At 44.4% G+C, this 21,334-nt stretch overlaps 1 protein-coding gene across 3 annotated transcripts; it reads left to right on the forward strand.

Moving 5' to 3' along the window:
- Positions 1-1,750: 1,750 nt before the first annotated feature.
- Positions 1,751-21,174, forward strand: LOC149436736 (opioid growth factor receptor-like). 3 transcript variants are annotated; one of them, XR_016308279.1, is made up of 10 exons: positions 1,751-2,135; positions 5,111-5,240; positions 7,924-7,971; positions 9,539-9,622; positions 11,299-11,353; positions 12,822-12,900; positions 14,640-14,706; positions 15,005-15,153; positions 18,251-18,463; positions 18,615-18,754. XR_016308279.1 is itself a non-coding variant. In XM_089661542.1 (9 exons), the coding sequence occupies exons 2-9, from the start codon at positions 5,118-5,120 to the stop codon at positions 18,925-18,927; spliced, it is 918 nt and encodes a 305-aa protein (XP_089517668.1). In that variant the 5' UTR covers positions 1,765-2,135; positions 5,111-5,117; the 3' UTR covers positions 18,928-21,174. The 3 variants fall into 3 exon arrangements, 2 of the variants coding, with proteins under 2 accessions (XP_089517668.1, XP_089517669.1); XM_089661542.1 differs by lacking the exon at positions 18,251-18,463 and having other exon boundaries at positions 1,765-2,135; positions 18,615-21,174; XM_089661543.1 differs by lacking the exons at positions 1,751-2,135; positions 18,251-18,463 and adding an exon at positions 2,140-2,186 and having other exon boundaries at positions 18,615-21,174.
- Positions 21,175-21,334: the final 160 nt, after the last annotated feature.

Genomic DNA, 21,334 nt, shown 5'->3' on the forward strand with positions numbered 1-21,334 from the left:
ACCCTTACTTTTATTCCCTGATGAAGATTATTAATTTAATCGAAACGCGTTGGGTAACCAAGGCCTACAATATTTGAGAATGCTCTATATGTACTGATTCTCTATATGCCCAGATTGTAGGGGTACACTTCTATGCATGTATAAATCAGAGATTTCTAAGTTTATTTTATTAAACAATTTTATTATATTTGTACAAATAAAAATTTATATTTTGTATACATTGTTGCATTCATTGGCTGCATTAAAGTCCCAATGGGAGACACTTACCCTGTTGTACATAAAAATAGGTACATGTTGTCAATCTGAAAGCACAATCAATTAAATGAAATGCAGGAGGACCAGCGATGGTGTCTAGATTCAACAGTCCTCAGCAGTAGTAAGGTCGTCCCAAAAGGAGAGAAAAGCAAGCAATGGAAAAGGAAAAAGAAGGGAAACACCACAGATTCGGACTTTTGCAGGCAACAATTGTATACGGCCATAACTGGCCGGATTCAAGGAGAGGAATGAGTAAATAATCCAAGCTTCCCAGTCCTTGGAGTGTGAATCCTTCAAGATACCAGCCCTCTGTTCATTAATCATCAGAGTGGTCATGTGAGTTTTCACGCCATGAAAGGCAACAGTTGGGGTTTTCCAGACCTGGGCAATGGTCGGGTTGGCAGAGATGAATAGGTATAACGCCAATTTCTGTTGCTATGCAAAAACACCCAGTATAGGGCAATGTAAAAGGGCTAACTTGGCATCCTTGCAAAAGTTATGATTTTTATGTATTCCCAAATATATTGACATATATTTGAAATATTACAATTTTGGCCATTTTCAGTATATTTACTATATCTGCAGTCTCTGGCCATCTCCTGTACTATATCTGCAGTCTCTGGTCATCTCCTGTAGTATGTCTGCAGTCTCTCGTCATCCCCTGCACTATGTCTGCAGTCTCTGGTCATCTCCTGTAGTATGTCCGCAGTCTCTGGTCATCCTATACTGCGTCCGCGGTCTCTGGTCATCTCCTGTACTGTGTCTGCAGTCTCTGGTCATCCCCTGTACTGTGTCCGCAGTCTCTGGTCATCTCCTGTACAGTGTCCGCAGTCTCTGGCCATCTCCTGTACTATATCTGCAGTCTCTGGTCATCTCCTGTACTGTGTCCGCAGTCTCTGATCATCTCCTGTACTATGTCCGCAGTCTCTGATCATCTCCTGTACTGTGTCCGCAGTCTCTGATCATCTCCTGTACTGTGTCCGCAGTCTCTGGTCATCTCCTGTACTGTGTCCGCGGTCTCTGGTCATCTCCTGTACTGTGTCTGCAGTCTCTGGTCATCCCCTGTACTGTGTCCGCAGTCTCTGGTCATCTCCTGTACAGTGTCCGCAGTCTCTGGCCATCTCCTGTACTATATCTGCAGTCTCTGGTCATCTCCTGTACTGTGTCCGCAGTCTCTGATCATCTCCTGTACTATGTCCGCAGTCTCTGATCATCTCCTGTACTGTGTCCGCAGTCTCTGATCATCTCCTGTACTGTGTCCGCAGTCTCTGGTCATCTCCTGTACTGTGTCCGCAGTCTCTGGTCATCTCCTGTACTGTGTCCGCAGTCTCTGGTCGTCTCCTGTACTGTGTCCGCAGTCTCTGGTCATCCCTGTACTGTCCGCAGTCTCTAGTCATCTCCTGTACCGTCTCCGCAGTCTCTGGTCATCTCCTGTACTGTGCCCGCAGTTTCTGGTCATCTCCTGTACTGTATCCGCAGCCTCTGGTCATCTCCTGTACTGTGTCTGCAGATTCTGGTCATCTCCTGTACTATGTCTGCAGTCCATTGGTTCAGAATATTTTTTTTCTTGTTTTCCTCCTCTAAAATCTAGGTGCGTCTTATGGTCAGGTGCATCTTATGGGGTGAAAAATACGGTAAATAAAATTGCAGCTGACACTATTTTATTCTACAGGGTCTCTGCTTTCAGAAAATATATCCTGGTTTGGGTGGTTTTAAGGAATTCCTAGGCCTGGAATGTGCATAAATAAATAAACAGATGTTGCCTTCAGCAGTGAGAGGACAGAAGCTTGAAAAGAAAGTGAAAGTAACAGTGTCACCCACACTTCCCTAAACGGACTTGCTTGCCTGACCTCCGCCCTGATTTTGTCGGCTATATTTGGGTAAGAGAACTTCTGGTAACTTTTGTTGTCACGAGTGTCACCGGACTGCGGGTGAGCATGTTTCCCTTCCGGGGTCTTTCTGGATTGGCTTACCTCTCCTCCCACCTGCTTTCCTTGAACGTCTTCTGCTACTACACATTCAGGGGATTTACTACAACTGAAGTGTGTCAAATCTGGTGCAGCTCGGCACAGCAACCAATCAGCTTCCAGGTTTTATTTACAAAACTTAACTGAACCAGCTGAAGTTAGAAGCTGATTGGCTACCTTTCACAGCTGCTTCAGATTCTGAGTGCTCCTGTTTTTGTAAATTCATAAGAAGTTCGACAGTCTTAATGATTGTAGTGTCCCAGCGACTGCAAACTGGACAACTCCTATTCCACAAGTGTCAAGTCGTATTCTGGGATATACCGACTTGATCTTCAAGCTTCTCCCATCTAACACCTATAGTAAGATAGATCTGTATTCATACCTATTTTCAGGCTGCTCCGGTCCGGTCATATGATCCATTACCCTATGCCAGCTAGCAGTGGCTTCAGGCAAGAGGAGGAAGTGTCAACAAGGCATGTGCCATAGTAAACCTAGTAAGTCTCTGCCAGGGCTGCTGTTAGAAACCACAGGATCCCATACAACCAACCTGACAGCCCCCCCCCCCAAAAAAAAACAGTTTACTATGCTTTGGTTATGAAAAGATTGGTACTGATCACTCATTGTGTTCATCCAGGAAAGAAAGGGGCTGGTAAAATGTGACATATTTACCGGACCCTTCCCCCACTCTCCATCCAGAAGGATCCTATTGTGTTCTTGCAGCTTCTGGTAGTAAGGAGGGGAGGATAGCAAGGATCCTATTGTGTTCTTGCAGCTGCTGGTAGTAAGGAGGGGAGGATAGCAAGGATCCTATTGTGTTCTTGCAGCTGCTGGTAGTAGGGAGAGGAGGATAGCAAGGATCCTATTTTGTTCTTGCAGCTGCTGGTAGTAAGGAGGGGAGGATAGCAAGGATCCTATTGTGTTCTTGCAGCTGCTGGTAGTAAGGAGGGGAGGATAGCCGGCAGCACTGCGGGGGGTGGGGGCACAGAGGGGGCCTGAGCAGCATGGGGAAACGTATGGTGCACAGGGAAGGTGATAAGGTGCGACGGGGGGCTATTACTGGAACCAATCTCGTGTATGGCTCTCTCTGCAGCAGCTGAAGGCAGCTTACAGCTACTGCAGAGAGAGCTATACAGGGGATCGGTTCCAGTAATTGCACCCTCATCACACCAATCATTCTCCCTGCCCACATCCGATTCACCCAGCTGCCTTGGTCCCGTACAGGAGGACTGGTGGTGCCCCCTTATCCACGGCCCTGGTCTCTGCTCAGGCATTCCAAAAATCGTTGGCACTCCCTCCTCTTCCCTGCAGCAGGTGCTGACTGACAAAGAGAAGATCACATGACCAAACCAGAACGGCTCGAAAACAAGTTAGGTTACAGATCTTTCTTCCACAGGTTAGTATATTTGTTAGGACGGGGAGAGAGCAGTTTTAAGATCAGCTACATATATCCTGTATTTTGTATTACCCATTGCAGCTATTTGGCTTCCAAGGGTGAAAAATTGTCCTTATTTCAGATACCCATGTAAATGAGGCATATACGGATATACGGTGGCGTCCTGAGGCAGGTGCGGGGGGTGTGGCCCGCACCGGGTGACACCAACTCTAGGGACACCTCTGGGCATATATATATATATATATATATAAAGTATATTCTTTTATTCAAATAAAGATAGAGCAAGGGAATGAATGTGGTTGTAGTTAGACTTTTTAAAACAAGTTTTCTGCATTTTTTTTTTTTATCAAAGAATCAATGAATGCTGATGATGTAAGGAATGTTGAAGTAAAGTTTTCTGTCCAATAATCCTTAATGAACAGAAATTGCCATTTGTCATTTTAGTGCCTGAGTTTGCCAAACATGGCAGCTAACAGAGTACGCAGTGTTGCTTACTGCTGCTTCTTCATCACTGTCCAGACACAGGCTGGGGGAGGGAAAAGACCTGTAAGTGTCACTTGACCGCGGAAGGGAAAAATTGTCGGGCTATGCTGCATGGCAGAGCTGTGTAAATCTCAGCACTGAATGGGCAGAAATGCTAATCCTTGGCTGGTAAACCAGCTTCCATACATGCATTTCATCTGCGTAATTATTTGTTTGCCTGGAGTTCTGCTTTAAATAATTCTGTCTCAATGGACATGGGAAGGTTTTGCATAAATACAGTTGTGCTCAAAGGTTTGCATACCCCGGCACAAATTGTGAAATTTTGGCATTGACATTGAAAATATGACTGATCATACCAAAAAATGCTCTTTTCTTGTAGGATGAGGATCATATGAAGCCATTTCTTATCAAATATTTGTTTGGCTCCTTTTTAAATCATGATAACAGAAATCACCCAAATGGCCCGGATCAAAAGTTCGCTTCCCCTGGAATGTTCAGCCTTGGTACAGACACACAAGGTGACACACACGGGTTACAATGCCAATTAGAGGTTAATGTCCCACATCTGTGGCTTTTTAAATTGCAATTAGTGTCAGTGTATAAATAGTCAATGAGTTTGTTAGCTCTCACATGGACGCACTGACTAGGCTAGATATTGAGCCATGAGGATCAGAAAAGAACTGTCAAAAGTCCTGCGTAACAAGGTAATGGAACTTTATAAAGATGGAAAAAGACATAAAAAGATGTCCAAAGCCTTGAATATCACAGATGTGGGACATTAACCTCTAATTGGCATTTTAACAACTATTTGATAGTAAATGGCTTCATATGATCATCATTCTTCAATAAAAGAGCATTTTTTGGCATGATCAGTCATATTTTCAATATCAATGCCAAAACTGCACAATTTGTGCCAGGGTATGCAAACTTTTGAGCACAACTGTACTTGAAAAAGACTATTAAAGTCTCTTTTGTATAATTCTTTATCATATTAAGTTTAATGTGTTTTAAGTCACAGAATGGGTGGCTCTCTTTCTTCTTCGACTTCTTACGACTCAACCTGGGAGGAGGATGAAGATGATGATAGTAGTGTGGTGACAGAGCAGCCTTCAGCGAGTAGCACAGATGCGATCTATCCCAAGGTAATGTAAAAGTCACTCTGAAAATGTTAGTTCTAAAGTACACTGGGGCTGTTACTGTAATCTGTCTTTCTTCCCCCATTCATTTGAAGGTACTGCCAAACGCAAGAGAACGTAGAAAAAGTAGTGCAAGCGCTACTCTTAACAATTCATGCTGCACTAAGCTGCCTGGTACTGCGGTACCGTGTGATTTGTTGGCTGCAAACACACCGCATTTGCAAGATGCATTTGGGGTGTCCCATTAATAATGAATTACCACCCATACGCATCTCGCAAGGACAGCGCATTCATGTGTGGTATGGAAAATGTGCATGGAGTACGCCTCTCCCGCTCTGCATTCTAGTGTTAACCATCCCTTACTCTAACTTGCCGGGCCCTCCGAATCCTCCTGTCTTTATTGGTATTGTAAATGTACTGTCTGCCCTTATGTTGTAATGCGCCGCATAAATTGTTGGCACCAGGGGTGGACTGACCATTCGGGAGCTTGAGCACTGCCCGAGGGCCTGGGGTCAGTAGGAGACCCCTGGTACCTTTCATAGGCTTTTTTGGGTGTGGTTTGAGTGTGGGCAAGGACACAGGGGCCCCATGATCCCCTATTGCCCAGGGGCCCCATGAGTTTTCAGTCTGCCCCTGATTGGCACTATATAAAGCCAGTATAATAATAATAGTGACGTGTCAGCACATGTGGTAGCCGTCTGTATATTCTTCGAAGACTATAAAATACCAAAGCATCATAAATAGTGATTTAAGTGCATCTAAAGTCAAAACTTTTTTCTTCTTGTTTTCTATACAGTAGGGAATGATTAAAACCATTGACAAGCCTGTTTTTTTTCTTTGCTGTGTTTCATGGGGGAGATTTGTCTTCATTTCCTGTCTTGAGACTCAACAGGAAATGAGTGGAGTCTCCAAAGTAAGCACAATCTTCTCTTAGACCATTGTCAGTGGAACAAGTCCCCATAGTAAGATTTTCCCCACTATGCCTAGTACTAGGGGGAGTGCAACTGGGAGAATCAGTGGTGGAGAATGATCTGGGGGAATCAATGATGGAGAAGGATCTGGGGGAATCAGTGGTGGAGAAAGATCTGGGGGGGTCAACGGTGGAGAAGGATCTGGGGGAATCAAGGGTGGAGAGGGACCTGGGTGGTCAATGGTGGAGAAGGATCTGGGGGAATCAATGGTGGAGAAGGATCTGGGGGAATCAATGATGGAAAAGGATCTGGGGGAATCTATGGTGGAGAAGGATCTGGGGGAATCAATGGTGGAGAAGGATCTGGGGGAATCAAGGGTGGAGAGGGACCTGGGTGGTCAATGGTGGAGAAGGATCTGGGGGAATCAATGGTGGAGAAGGATCTGGGGGAATCAATGATGGAAAAGGATCTGGGGGAATCTATGGTGGAGAAGGATCTGGGGGAATCAATGATGGAGAAGGATCTGGGGGAATCAAGGGTGGAGAGGGACCTGGGTGGTCAATGGTGGAGAAGGATCTGGGGGAATCAATGGTGGAGAAGGATCTGGGGGAATCAATGATGGAAAAGGATCTGGGGGAATCTATGGTGGAGAAGGATCTGGGGGAATCAATGGTGGAGAAGGATTTGGGGGAATCAATGGTGGAGAAGGATCTGGGGGAATAAATTGTGGAGAAGGATCTGGGGGAATCAATGGTGGAGAAGGATCTGGGGGAATCACTGGTGGAGAAGGATTTGGGGGAATCAATGGTGGAGAAGGATCTGGGGGTTCTGGTAGATCACAAGCTTAATAATGGCATGCAATGCCAAGCTGCGGTTTCTATAGCGAGTAAAATCCTCTCTTGTATTAAAAGAAGTATAGACTCCAGAGAGAGATATCATTTCCCCCCCCCTCCCCCGGTACAAATCATTAGTAAGATCTATTATTATTATGCAGGATTTATATAGTGCCAACAGCGCTTTACAATAGAACGGGAGACAATACAGCAACAATACAGTTCAATACAAGAGGGATAGGAGGGCCCTGATCCTGCAGTTTACAATCTAAGAGGGAGGGGCTAGTGCTACAAAAGGTAATAACTGTGTAGGATGGACTGGTAGGAGGAGTAGAAGATTCCATTATCAGCTGAGGGCAGGATAGGCTTCCCTGAAGAGATAAGTTTTCAGAGATTGCCTAAAAGTGAGCAGAGTAGGCGATAGTCTGATAGATTGGGGTAGAAAGTTCCAGAGGATGGGCGAAGCTCTGGAGAAGTCCTGGAGATGAGCATGGGAGGTGGAGACAAGGGAGCTAGAGAGCAGGAGGTCGTGCGAGGAGCGGAGAGTACGGTTTGGGTGATATTTGGAGACAAGATTGGTGATGTAATTTGGGACAGAGATATAGATTGCTTTCCCTATAATTGGGTGAGACCCTTAATTGTAAAGTGTAATGGCTGGAATTTATTTGTTTGGATAGTGGACAGGTGCAGCTGGATACAATGGGAATGGGAAGTGGTATTGGGTCAACCTGTGCTGGTTTACTGGGTTTATTGTTGTAGGATATATGTCCATATGGTGTGTTTACAGATTGTTGTGGGTTTATCCCTGTATGACCATTGTCTTTGTAACATTGTAGTGTGTTGCGCACATTTTGTGCGTTTGTTTATCTGTCTGTTGAAAAACCATATGTTTAAAACCAAAAAAAGAGAGATGATTTTAAAAAAATGTTTTTATTTGTACCTTAGGCACAAGAGATACCCAGAAACACGGAAAAAAAGCGTAAAGAATACAAGGTAATTCGATGTCTCTAGATCAGCCTTTCTCAACCAGGGTGCCTTGAGGTTTCTTCAGGGGTGCCTTGGCAAAAATGTCTAAAAGTTACAGAAAACTTGTATACAAGCCAACAGGTGGAACAAGCCTGCCTTTTAGTTACACAAAGCTACGGGTTTTCATTGTGCGCCATTACCACCTTCTAGCCGCTGGCGTCCTGACAACCAATGACTTCATCAGTTAATAAGGGGGGAAGTCAGTTGCTTGCACAGCATCCTATTTGACCCTCCTCTGCCCCCCTTCATCAGTGCTGGGGTAACATTAGCTCAGTGATGGAGAAAAACTGAGGGAGAAGAGAAACATGGGAATACTAGTCAGTACCAGTGTGAAAAAGTGTATTTGATTTGGAAGAATAAATCCCCTCTAATGTTGGTTGTTCTACATGTGTGGATGTTGCTTCATTATAGAAAACTATTAAAATAGTTTTTTGCATTTTAGAATGGTTTGCCTCAAGAGTTTCCATAATTATAAAGGGTGCCTCAAGACTTTCCATTATTTTAAAGGGTGCCTCAAGACTTTCCATTATTTTAAAGGGTGCCTCAAGACTTTCCATTATTTTAAAGGGTGCCTCAAGACTTTCCATAATTATAAAGGGTGCCTCGGGACTGTCCATAATTTTAAAGGGTGCCTTGACTAAAAAAAGTTTGAGAAACACTGGCCTAGATAGTAGGAACAACTAAACTACTCTGTTCTCAAGGGACACGTTGATATGAGGAGAGAGCATAGTGACAAATCGATGAGCTCTTCAGTATGCTGCTTGGGAGCTGTCATTCTGTTCTCAAGGGACATGTTGATAGGAGGAGAGAGCAGAGTGACAAATTGATGAGCTCTTCAGTATGCTGCTTGGGAGCTGTCACTCTGTTCTCAAGGGACATGTTGATAGGAGGAGAGAGCACAGTGACAAATCCATGAGCTCTTCAGGATGCTGCTTGGGAGCTGTCACTCTGTTCTCAAGGGACATGTTGATAGGAAGAGAGAGCAGAGAGATGAGCTTTTCAGTCTGCTGCTTCTCCTTTCAGTCAGGTACCATGTACACAAGACATTGAATGGATGAGAGGTAATATCCCTCCGGTGTAACAGAAATTTTAATTCTTCCCCATCCTATAAACGGTTTGTGTTGGAGTTAGGTGTTGTGTAGTTAGAGGGCACAGATGCCACCGTCCAGCCCCAGTGCCAGCAGCCTGTCAACCTCTATGAGGATCTGACAGCTGCTGTGGCTGGACTGGGCTGGATGGTGCATCTCACGGTCAGTATGTGCCTAGGGATGAATGGCTGGAATGCATACTGCTGGGCTGGGCACATACTGCCCTAAATAGAAGCACCACTAAGTGCAGCACCTAGCTGTCAGAATCCCGCAGACATTGACAGGCTGCCAGCAGTGGGGTTGGACAGTGTGCCTGTGCCCTCCAGCTACAGCTAAACACCGGAACCTCATGCAGCGGGGCCCGTTGTGTACGAGGCCTTTAGTGTGCACATTAAAAACCGATTCTAAAGTAATCCCTTTGTGAGTGTTCTTTCTCTTCTTTACAGTATATGTATTGTGAAGCTGCGCAGGATATGCAGGCCTACAGACACCGATTCCAGCCTTCAATGTCGAATTACCAGGATAGCCCGGTAAGCTTGTTTGAATCTTCTCTCCAGAAACAGATGGGTATGGGACTTGTTCAGTTAAAACAAATTCAATCTTCTTTTGTTTTGTTACTTTGCAATAAAAAACTAGTGGCTTTCGTTTCAATATCCTCATACTGAAATCCTCATATTGACGCTTTTCAAAGGGGGGATCCCTTCTTCCTCAGAGCTCTGAGGAAGAAGGGATCCCCCTTCGAAACGTGTCAGCTTAATCAGGATCACCCCTCTCGATGGGATCCGCACGTGTCTGCTATTCCAGCGCGCTGATGTTGGATTTTATATGCTTTTATTATTGCTACTTTTGTAAGTATATATCTCAAGTCAATAAATTTATGCTTTTCTTAGGCTACGTTCACACTAGCGTTGTGTTCAGACGGCAGAGAGGCGTTTGGGAAGCGTTTTTACCGCTTCCCAAACGCCTCGGACAATTCTGCCCATTGCAGCACATGGTGCTGTTCTAACGGGAGCGGTAGCGTCGCGGCGTGTCGTGGTGCGGCAAAACGGACGCCTCTGGTCAAGTCAGGAGGCGTTGAAGCCTCCTATTCTTGTCTATGGTGCCACTCCACAAATGCCCAGCCGGCGTTTGCGGCGCGGTTGCGGAGCAGTAACACCATTTAAACTTCATTATAGGCGTTTGTGGGGCGTTTTTAACACTCTGCAAACGCCTAGCAACCGCCGCTAAACCGCGCATGCGGCGTTTGCCGAGCGTTTGCCAAGCGTTGAAAAACGCTCTGCAAACGCCGGACCAACGCTTGCCATACGCTATAGGGGCGTTTGGCAAGCGTTGGTAAAACAGTCAAGTGTGAACGAGCCCTTACTGAGGTAATGCACAAGGTTGGTGCGCTTTTGTTTTTGTTCTTCGTTACAGCTTAGATTTCTGTGTCTGTGTTGTATTCCATAAGGGGCTCTTGTACACTGCAGCTCCTAAACGGACGTTCAGGAGCTTTTCTGCATTTTTTTCAGCAGCCCCTGAACTCTCCCTAATGTTTTCCTGTGTGTCCATGTACACATCGTCGTTTACAGTCGTTTACAGGCAGTTGAGTTTACAGTCGTTTTTTTGAACGCACCAAACTAGTAGATTATACCTGCGTTTCAAACGCTTGTAAACACGTTTATAAGCGTTTGCGTTTAGAAGCGTTTTTTTACTGTTCCATGTCCAGATGCTGTCCAGAGCCTTTTTTCATCATCAGAAATGCATGCAAAGCGTTTTCCATGTATTCAAATGGACCCGGTACACCAGCGCAGTCAGTTCCAAGTTTTGCGTGAAGGCACAAATGGTAGAACGTGCTGCATTATGCTCATGATGGGATCCATAGTGAATACAACCAGAAAAGACAGGTCATCTCAACACATACTGCTCTCTCTGCTGTTGCTCTCTCTATTTCTCTCAAAATGTCTGAAATAGTTAATTATTTACTGTTTTTCAGTGCATTCTGGGCATTTGGGAAGGTCTCCTGAGGTTATCTTTTAAAAACGCTTCTAAATGTAAACGCTCATAAACGCGGTATACAAACACAGCTAAACTGACGTTTTTTAACCTACGTTTTCCAGCAGTTTCAATCGTTTAGAAGAGTTTTCCAAACGCCCCATCTACATGAGCCCGAAGAGTTTTTAGTGCTGTTTTTCAGTTCTTAAACTCTCTTTCTGCCCTTTTCCTGCAGGATGAGATGCCCAATCTGATGTTTTACAAAAACCAGATGGAATGCAAGCCAGATGGTGGGTATGGGAGGGGAAGATCGCTTTGTCTGCTAACTTTATAGATGGTTTATATTTTCCTACATTGCAGAAACAAAGCTTGTTTAAATACCTTTTAGCGCTTTTCCCAGCTCATTGTATAAATTCAAATTAAAACTTTTTGGAGGATATGAAAGTGGAGAGGAAACAGTACAACTGCAGTCAGAATGTATTCGTTAGGGACAGGGTGGGGAACCTCCCTGTTTCTCCCTGGGGAACCTCCCTGTTTCTCCCTGGGGAACCTCCTTGTTTCTGTACCTTTCAATCTCTAGAGGTGTAACAGATGGTGTTAAAACATTGTTTTTTTAAGGTAGAGAGTAGAGAATCCCTTCAAAGGCTTTATTACCATCTATGTGTCCATTCTACATATATCCTCACTTCCTGTGCAGCCACCAGAACAGAAAGTAATGCATACATACATGGGTCGAAATATGACAGATTTTTCGGACCTAAGAATAATCGGCCGATTTTAGCTCTGTTAGTGGGTCAATGGTACCAGACGATTTTCGTGGTTCCTCCCTGTAACGGAACCGGACCCCGACTGCGCTAGGGTATTTCCGTTAGACTCTCGCTTCCCTGTCCGAACACAGATCCCCGGACACCACCGCTGACCATACAGGAAATAGACAGCACCCGACTCTTCTTAAGACAGGAAGTCAACTGCTTTATTTTAACACAAACACAAGATATATACACAGGGCGGGGAAATACAACCAGAAACAGGAAACACATCAGCAAGCCGTCCCCTCAGGGGGAAGGGCTTCCGGAAACACCCCCCACCAAACCAAGACACACAATAGAACAAAGGGATGCAGCACATGGCAGTGAACAATGAACAACCCCCACACTAATACACAAACATTACATCCCATTATAGATTGCTAGAACAATGGGATGCAGCCGCATGGCAGAGAACATGGAACAATCCCCACACCAATATTAGAACATTTCACTCTGTCCCCTAACAGGCACAGGGTGCTTTACACATAAGAGGGATTTGGGAAGCTGGAACAGGGGTCCCCCCACCCCCAATCGTCACTCCCATCACACTCCCCTTTTCAGTGATCGGGCATGTTGGAAAATTCATGAAAAACGACCGATTTTCAACTCAATGATGGTCAAATCGTACGATTGTTTTTCTGAAAAGAGTGTGCACATGAGCCGTGCCCTGGAAGGAACAGAAGTCTAACACCATTATGCCCTTAAGTGACAACAAATGCCGAAAATGTCAGTGCGGCTGATTTTTGTAAATTCAGGCGCTCCCCATAACAACCAATCAGATTGCTTCCATTCTCTGAGCTCCACTAGAAGTGACAGCTATGGTCTCATTGGATGCTTTGCACGGCATCAACGTTTTTCATTCATGCTTTTATTGCATCAGTGCATAGAATTAAGACAAAAGTATGAATTTAAGGTGAAAAAATGAACTTGTAATTTTCATCACATTCAGGTTTATACATAGAGGACCTACTAGAGGATTGGAAGGATAAGTATGAAATACTAGAGAAGAACCATTACTACATTCAGTGGTAGGTGTAACAACTGTTCTGATTGGCTCCTGCCCATTCCTCCCCAAAATGCTGTCTGTTTTATTTATATTTTTTTAAATTGAATATTCAGGTGTCTATATCAGATTAAAATTAAAACATAAAACGCTCAGATGTTTCCCATAAACTGGAACATCTACATACTTTACTGTAAAATTACTCCAGATTTAGATTTTTTATAATTCTGTGCATTTCATATCATGCAGTCCAGTGAGTTGGGCGCTAAGCCCATTGGAAGTAACAGAAGTAGCTAAGCGATCAGAGATACATTGTAAAAACAACCTTTATTTTAATAGCCTTTCCTCCAGTTTCCTGGAGACCGGATATAGTGAATCTAGGGTCCAGGGAGAGCAGATATAGTGAATGCGGGGACGGGGAGAGCGGATATAGTGAATGCAGGGTCCAGGGAGACCGGATATAGTGAATCTAGGGTCCAGGGAGACCAGATATAGTGAATGCAGGGTCCGGGGAGAGCGGATATAGTGAATGTGGGGTCCAGGGAGACCGGATATAGTGAATCTAGGGTCCAGGGAGACCAGATATAGTGAATGTGGGGTCCGGGGAGAGCGGATATAGTGAATGTGGGGTCCAGGGAGACCAGATATAGTGAATGCAGGGTCCGGGGAGAGCGGATATAGTGAATGCAGGGTCCGGGGAGACCAGATATAGTGAATGCAGGGTCTGGGGAGACCGGATATAGTGAATGCAGGGTCCAGGGAGACCAGATATAGTGAATGCAGGGTCCAGGGAGACCGGATATAGTGAATCTAGGGTCCAGGGAGACCAGATATAGTGAATGCAGGGTCCGGGGAGAGCGGATATAGTGAATGCGGGGCCTGGGGAGAGCGGATATAGTGAATGCAGGGTCCAGGGAGACCGGATATAGTGAATCTAGGGTCCAGGGAGACCAGATATAGTGAATGTGGGGTCCGGGGAGAGCAGATATAGTGAATGTGGGGTCCAGGGAGACCAGATATAGTGAATGCAGGGTCCGGGGAGAGCGGATATAGTGAATGCAGGGTCCAGGGAGACCAGATATAGTGAATGCAGGGTCCAGGGAGACCGGATATAGTGAATCTAGGGTCCAGGGAGACCAGATATAGTGAATGTGGGGTCCGGGGAGAGCAGATATAGTGAATGTGGGGTCCAGGGAGACCAGATATAGTGAATGCAGGGTCCGGGGAGAGCGGATATAGTGAATGCAGGGTCCAGGGAGACCAGATATAGTGAATGCAGGGTCCAGGGAGACCGGATATAGTGAATCTAGGGTCCAGGGAGACCAGATATAGTGAATGCAGGGTCCAGGGAGAGCGGATATAGTGAATGCAGGATCCGGGGAGACCAGATATAGTGAATGCAGGGTCCGGGGAGAGCGGATATAGTGAATGCAGGGTCCGGGGAGACCAGATACAGTGAATGCAGGGTCTGGGGAGGGTCGGGCCAGTGACAGTAAAGCTTGGGAGGAAAGGGCTAAAGGAAATGACACGGGCTCTGTATGGCTTGCTGCAGCTTCTAATGCACATTGTGAGAAGCTAACAGTGTGCAGTGAAATCAGAGGAAGCCATTTAGGTACAAGAGAGGAGCCGGTACAGCTGTGCAAGGGAGGGCCGGAGGTCAGATTTAAACTATAATTGGAAAAAGGAATATTGCATAGCAAGTTTGTTACAGGTAGGCATTGTGATACACAAAGTGTTAATAAATACGAACTGGTTCTTTTTCAGGCTCTTTCCACTTCGACAACCAGGCAAGAACCCACATGCTGTTCCTCTACATGAAGATGAGATTGAGGTAGCAGAAAGACTCATATAATTAAAGGGGATCTCCACCCAACTGCACTCAGTGGCGCAGGAAGCAATGAATGTTTTATAACTGATATAACAGGGATAGAAATAAAAAAAATTATATTTTCTAATAGAATGAACAACACTTAGAGCCTCTACCAAGTGTCTTCATTGAGGATTTTTCTCCTAACCTCTTGCTTGGGTGAAAGGTGTCAGACAGAACAAGAAATGAGTATATCTGGAGTTTGGCTAGAACTGCACTATTTTCTGTCCATTGTAATTAATGATGACCCTTTGTCTTCTAGATGATGAAGAATGATAAGGATGTGAAGAAGAGGCTGTGCAAGGCGTATAAGCTCATGTTAGGATTCTATGGCCTCCAGTTATTGGATGAGAGTACCGGAAGGGTTGGTCAAGCAGAGAACTGGCAGGAAAGATATAGGAATCTAGACAGGTAAGTGATTTCCATTATGATTTGATGATGAGTCAGGATGTAGGGTGTTGTGGGGTATTAGACAATCAGACTAAAACATCCTTTCTCAAACTTTTAAGCACAGAGGAACTCTTGAAATCATTTTCAGGTCTCAGGGAACCCTGCTAGTAATTACTATATCTACAGCTGACAGTACATTAGTGTGATGATCAGTGGGAAGAATGCTCCTTACATTTGTAGTCATTGGGAAAAATCCCACAGTTAGCTAAAAGATCATTGGTGTCGGTGGTTACTCATCTAATTGGCAGAAGTTGCTCATTGCTCAAGGACCCCCTAGCAGCCTCTGAACCCCAATCGTTGGAGGAACCTTAGGGTTCCATGGAGCCCCGGTTGAGAAAGTCTGTCCTGAACCCCTAGCAACTTCTGGAGGAATCCTACGGTTCCATGGAATCCTGGTTGAGAAAGTCTCTCCTGAACCCCTCGTAACCTCTGGAGGAACCCTAGGGTTCCATGGAATCCTTGTTGAGAAAGGCTGTCCTGAACCCCTAGCAACCTCTGAAGGAACCCTAGGGTTCCATGGAGCCCTGCTTGAGAAAGTCTATTCTGAACCCCTAGCATCCTCTGGAGGAACCCTAGGTTTCCATGGAGCCCTAGTTGAGATAGGCTCTTCTGAAACTGTAGCAATGCTGAATGAACCCCTAGAAACCTTTTGAGGAACCCTAGGGTTCCATGGAGCCCTGGTTGAGAAAATCTGTCCTGAACCCCTAGCAACCTATTAAGGAACCCTAGTTAAGAAATACTGTCCTGAACCCCTATTAATGCTGAAGGAACCCCTAGCAATTTCTGGAGAAACCCTAGGTTTCCATGGAGCCCTGATTGAGAAAGTCTATCCTGAACCCCTAGAAACCTCTGGATGAACCCTAGGGTTCCATGGAATCCTGGTTAAGAAAGGCTTTCCTGAACCCCTATCAACCTCTGGAGGAACCCTAGGGTTCCATGGAGCCCTGCTTGAGAAAGTCTGTCCTGAACCCCTAGCATCCTCTGGAGGAACCCTAGGTTTCCATGGAACCCTGGTTGAGAAAGGCTCTTCTGAACCCGTAGCAATGCTGAATGAACCCCTAGAAACCTTTTGAGGAACCCTAGAGTTCCATGGAGCCCTGGTTGAGAAAGTCTGTCCTAAACCCCTAGCAACCTATGAAGGAACCCTAGTTGAAAAATGCTGTCCTGAACCCCTAGCAATGCTGAAGGAACCCCTAGCAATCTCTGGAGGAATCCTAGAGTTCCATGAAACCCTGGTTGAGAGAGTCTGTCCTGAACCCCTAGCAATCTCTGGAGGAACCCTAGAGTTCCCCAGAACCCTGGTTGAGAAATACTAGACTAGAACTTCTGTGGATAAAAACAACAAAAGTATCTTTTGAGCTGAATTTCTAATAGCTTACTGTGGTGGAAGCCATTGGAAGCTTTCAAAATTCTAGATGCACCTGTCTAAAGGATGGGACTCAAATGGTAGGAGTGGGCCACAAACCAATGATGTTTCAACCATCCAGGTAATTTTATCTGGCAAGCAGATAAATGACAGCTCACACGACAAACCGTCTACCTCTGGCCACACCTCTCTAAAAAATGGGATTTGCATCTTAAAGTTCTACATAATAATAGCCATAACATGCTTAGAACTTGGAATGCATCTCTAGTTCCTTCCAATAAATACAGTAGGTAAAATAGGACCACATAATAAACATTATTAAAAAAGAAAGGTGGCATTAGCCTGTATGAATCCATGAATCCAAAATTTGATTTATTTACTTTTTCCGTCTTTGTGCATTCATAGAAAACAAAATCAGCTTATTCTGTTCTATCAATTTCTTGCATTTATGGCAGAAGCCCACTCTGCTCGGCCAATGAGTACCACCGTTCTGGCTTGTAACGCACTGCAACCATGATCATTATTCATCGCTGCTGCCTGACAGGCATTGGCATGCATAAACATGAGTAAGATCTTAAAGTCTATGGTCAAAATTTAAAATAATATATTCATATATTCATCCAAAAACACAACCATAAGTTCCTCCCCTCATGCCAGGGTGCTAGGTGTAATCCTAGACTCCCACCTGTCCTTTCAGCCCCAAATCCAATCGCTCTCCAAATCTTGTAGACTTCACCTCCGCAACATCTCCAAGATACGCCCGTTCCTAACCTCGGAAACCACTAAGCAATTTATTCACTCCCTTGTTATCTCTCTCCTTGACTATTGTAACTCCCTCCTCATTGGCCGACCTCATCGCAGACTATCCCCTCTTCAGTCTATCATGAATGCTGCTGCCAGACACATCCGCCTTACTAACCGTTCCATATCTGCCACCCCTCTCTGCCAATCCCTCCACTCTGTGTCCTCCATCCCTCTCTGCCAATCCCTCCACTCAGTGTCCTCCATGCCTCTCTGCTAATCCCTCACTGGCTTCCCATTGCCCAAAGAATAAAATTCAAAACATTAACAACATATAAAGCCATTTATAACTCTGCCCCAAATTACATCACAAATCTTGTCTTCAAATATCACCCAAACCGTACTCTCCGCTCCTCGCACGACCTCCTGCTCTCTAGCTCCCTTGTCTCCTCCTCCCATGCTCATCTCTAGGACTTCTCCAGAGCATCCCCCATCATCTGGAACTCTCTACCCCAATTTATCAGACTATCACCTACTCTGCTCACTTTTAGGCGATCTCTGAAAACCTATCTCTTCAGAGAAGCCTATCCTGTCCTCAGCTAATAATGGAATCTTCTATTCCTTCTACCAGTCCATCCCCCACAGTTACTACCTTTTGTACCACTAGCCCCTCTTAGATTGTAAGCTCCAAGGAGCAGGGCCCTCTTAACCCTCTTGTATTGAACTGTATTGTCTCCCATTATACTGTAAAGCGCTGAGAAAACTATTGGCGATATATAAATCCTGTATAATAATAATAATAATTTCCTCATTCCTTTCTTGAAAATAATCTGAACAGTTTTGAAGTTTTTAAAGTTTGGAAGACCCCCACACTTTTACTTCCTTGAATTCTGTGACCCGTAGTCACTATGTCCTTTGAGTAGGCACTGTGCTGTGTCACAAAATTCACAGAGCCTGCCTTTTGAGCTACAGAGGTGCTGAATGGAGTTTCAGGAGGAGTCAGTACAGGAATCGCTGCTTGCAGACACCATGGGATATGTAGTGCTTAGAAATTGAAAGTAAACAGCAGAGGGGAAGCTGCAAAGCATGCAGGGAATCCAGGAAGTTGTGGAAAGAGACATCTAGCAAACAGGCAGAACTCATAACATGAATGAGATTTTTCAAGTAAGCTTTTATTGGATTATCACATGATCTGTATTCTGTATTGTTATTATAATGCTGATGTTATAAAATGAAAGAGCATGCCGTGACCATAGAACGCCTTTAAGCAGACAATGTGTGGCTAATATACCTTCCCTTCTCTCTATTCCTGTAGAAACAGCCACAACAACAATCGAATCGCACGAATCCTCATGTGTTTGGGGGAAATGGGTTTTGAACACTACCAGGTGCCTCTCATCCGTTTTTTTCTGGAGGAAACCTTACAACATGGCATCTTGCAGAATGTAAAAAGGAGCGTGTTAGATTACTTCATTTTCTCTGTGAGGGACAAGAAAGAACGAAGAGAATTGTTAAAGTTTGCCCGGGAACACTATGAACCCAATGATAAGTTTATTTGGGGGCCGATGACTTCCTCTTCAGAGAAAGAGACAAGCTGCTGCTATTTCTCCAATCCGCAAATACATTGATTTATTATTACAGCTCTTACCTTTAAAGTCATTTTGTCCTGCCCTTCACATTTTCCAAATTTCTGCTTTTTTATGTTGTTGTTATTTTGTTAAAGAGGAACTGCTAGAAGCTGTGCCCAAAGGACCTGGTCTTGTCACCAGTGCTGCCTGTGGTCTACCCGCAGCTGATCTTTTCCTACTACTGGCTTACAGTGCCTCTTTCTGCACTGCGTCTCTGTGTGGAGGTGGACATCTTGGTAGAGGCAGAGCTTTGCTTCCTCATGTCAGAGCCTCCAGCAAGGAGAACAGTGAGCAGCACAGTAGAAGTAGACATTACCAAATCTCCTGAGACCAGCAGTCAGAGGCAGTAGTGCCTTAGATCTCACACTGCAGATATATACAGTTATAGGCTGCAGGCACAGGACTGTTTAGGCCAGACTTTCTCAACCAGGGTTCCCAGGCGCCTTGAGGTTTCCTCAGGGGTGCCTTGGCAGAATGTCTAAAAAATTGCCCAAAACTTGTATTCAAGCCAGCAGGTGGAACAAGCCTGCCTTTTAGTTACATAAAGCCACAGGTTTTCATTGTGCACCATTACGACCTACTAGCCTCCGGCGTCCTGACAACCAATGATATCATCAGTTGATAAGGGGGATGTCAGCTGCCTGCACAGCATCCTAGTTTGACCCTCCCCTGCCCCTCTCCATCAGTGCTGGGGTCACATTAGTTCAGTGATGGTGAAAAACTGAGGGAGAAGAGAAACATTGGAATACTAGTCAGTACCAGTGTGCAAAAGTGTATTTGTTTTGGAAGAATAGATCACTTCTAATGTTGGGTGTCCTACAAGTGTGGATGTTGCTGCTTTATTTAAAACTCTTAGAATAGTTTTTCACATTTTAGAATGGGGTGCCTCAGGACTGTCCATAATTGTAAAGGGTACCTCAGGACTGTCCATAATTTTAAAGGGTGACTCGGGACTGTCCATAATTTTAAAGTGTGCCTCTGGACTGTCCATAATTTTAAAGGGTGCCTCGGGACTGTCCGTAATTTTAAAGGGTGCCTCGGGACTGTCCGTAATTTTAAAGGGTGCCTCGGGACTGTCCGTAATTTTAAAGGGTGCCTCGGGACTGTCCATAATTTTAAGGGGTGCCTTGACTGAAAAAGGTTGAGCAACTCTGGTCTAAGTACACTCACATACCAGAAAGTGCGCTGCTGTTTTTTGGTAGAAATTCCAGGCAAAAGATAAATTTTTAATGTAATGCTTAGTTACAATTTCTGTATGTTTCTTAAAGTGTTACTAAACCCACAACAGTACAATCAGTCTGTATATGCAGTAAAGCATGCTTGTTATACTCACTGTGGAACCTAAGGGGTTAATCCTCTGCATTGTGTAAAAAGGTTGTTTGATCCTGTCTTCTCTGCCCCTCCTCTTGTACAAATGTCCACGCTGATAAGACAGACTGAACCCGTAGCCCTTCTGCACATGCTCAGATTAGTGTGTATTGCTAGAGAGGGTTTTTGTTTTCTTGGGAGAGTGCATGTGATCAGCACTGATGACGTTGTTGGTTGTTAGGATGCCAGATGCTAGAGAGTTTTAATAGTGCACAATGGAAGCCTGTGGCTTTGTGTAACTAAAAGGAAGGCTTGATCCACCTGCTGGCCTGTATACAGTTTTTGGGCAATTTTTAGGTATTTTGCCAAGGCACCCCTGAAGGCACCCCAGGGTGCTTCGGCACCCTGGTTGAAAGAGGCTGGCATAGCATAGCGAATCTTTTTGAGTTCAGGTTCACATTAATTATATACATTTACAGACTGGCCACTGGAAAGTGGCTAATTTAGCTTTTACAACAACTATGCCCATCTACACATTGACTGATAAGATATCAGCTTCTTATGGAGTGCATTGTTTTCAATGGATCGGCTGACTCATAGACATGCACGGTAAAAAAAAGCAGAACAGCAAACCCAATGCAAAGCAGGAAAAAGAACCCGTATGCTTAATAAACAAAGATGACTGTAATGACTTAATAATAAGATGACTTAATAATATTAATAATGAATAATTTCTAACTATACAGAGAAACACAATTTTTTAAATATTCACATATCAATACGATTATTTACATCAAGATGATCTACATAAATAACTGAAAAAAATAGAAATTTCCTTAAAAAATAAAGAATTAAAGATCACATTTATGATTCCACCAGATTTATAGGCTCTTTTTTTTGTATATATTTTCCAATCCAATAAAGTGTTTTACATGCAAACATGTGGCTTCTGTACATACCTTCATTGTCAGAGTCCAACCTGCAACAATTGAAAGCATACTGTAGAAAACGGTTTGTGAAATGTGCCACTTTGATGTCTCGAATGTCATGTTACAGTATACAATATGGAGACACATATGAACATGATCATTTTAAACAA

This window comes from Staurois parvus, unplaced genomic scaffold (assembly GCF_062004578.1).
Source record: "Staurois parvus isolate SC_StPar_1 unplaced genomic scaffold, SC_StPar_1.0 ptg001349l, whole genome shotgun sequence".
Taxonomy (NCBI): Eukaryota; Metazoa; Chordata; class Amphibia; order Anura; family Ranidae; genus Staurois; species Staurois parvus.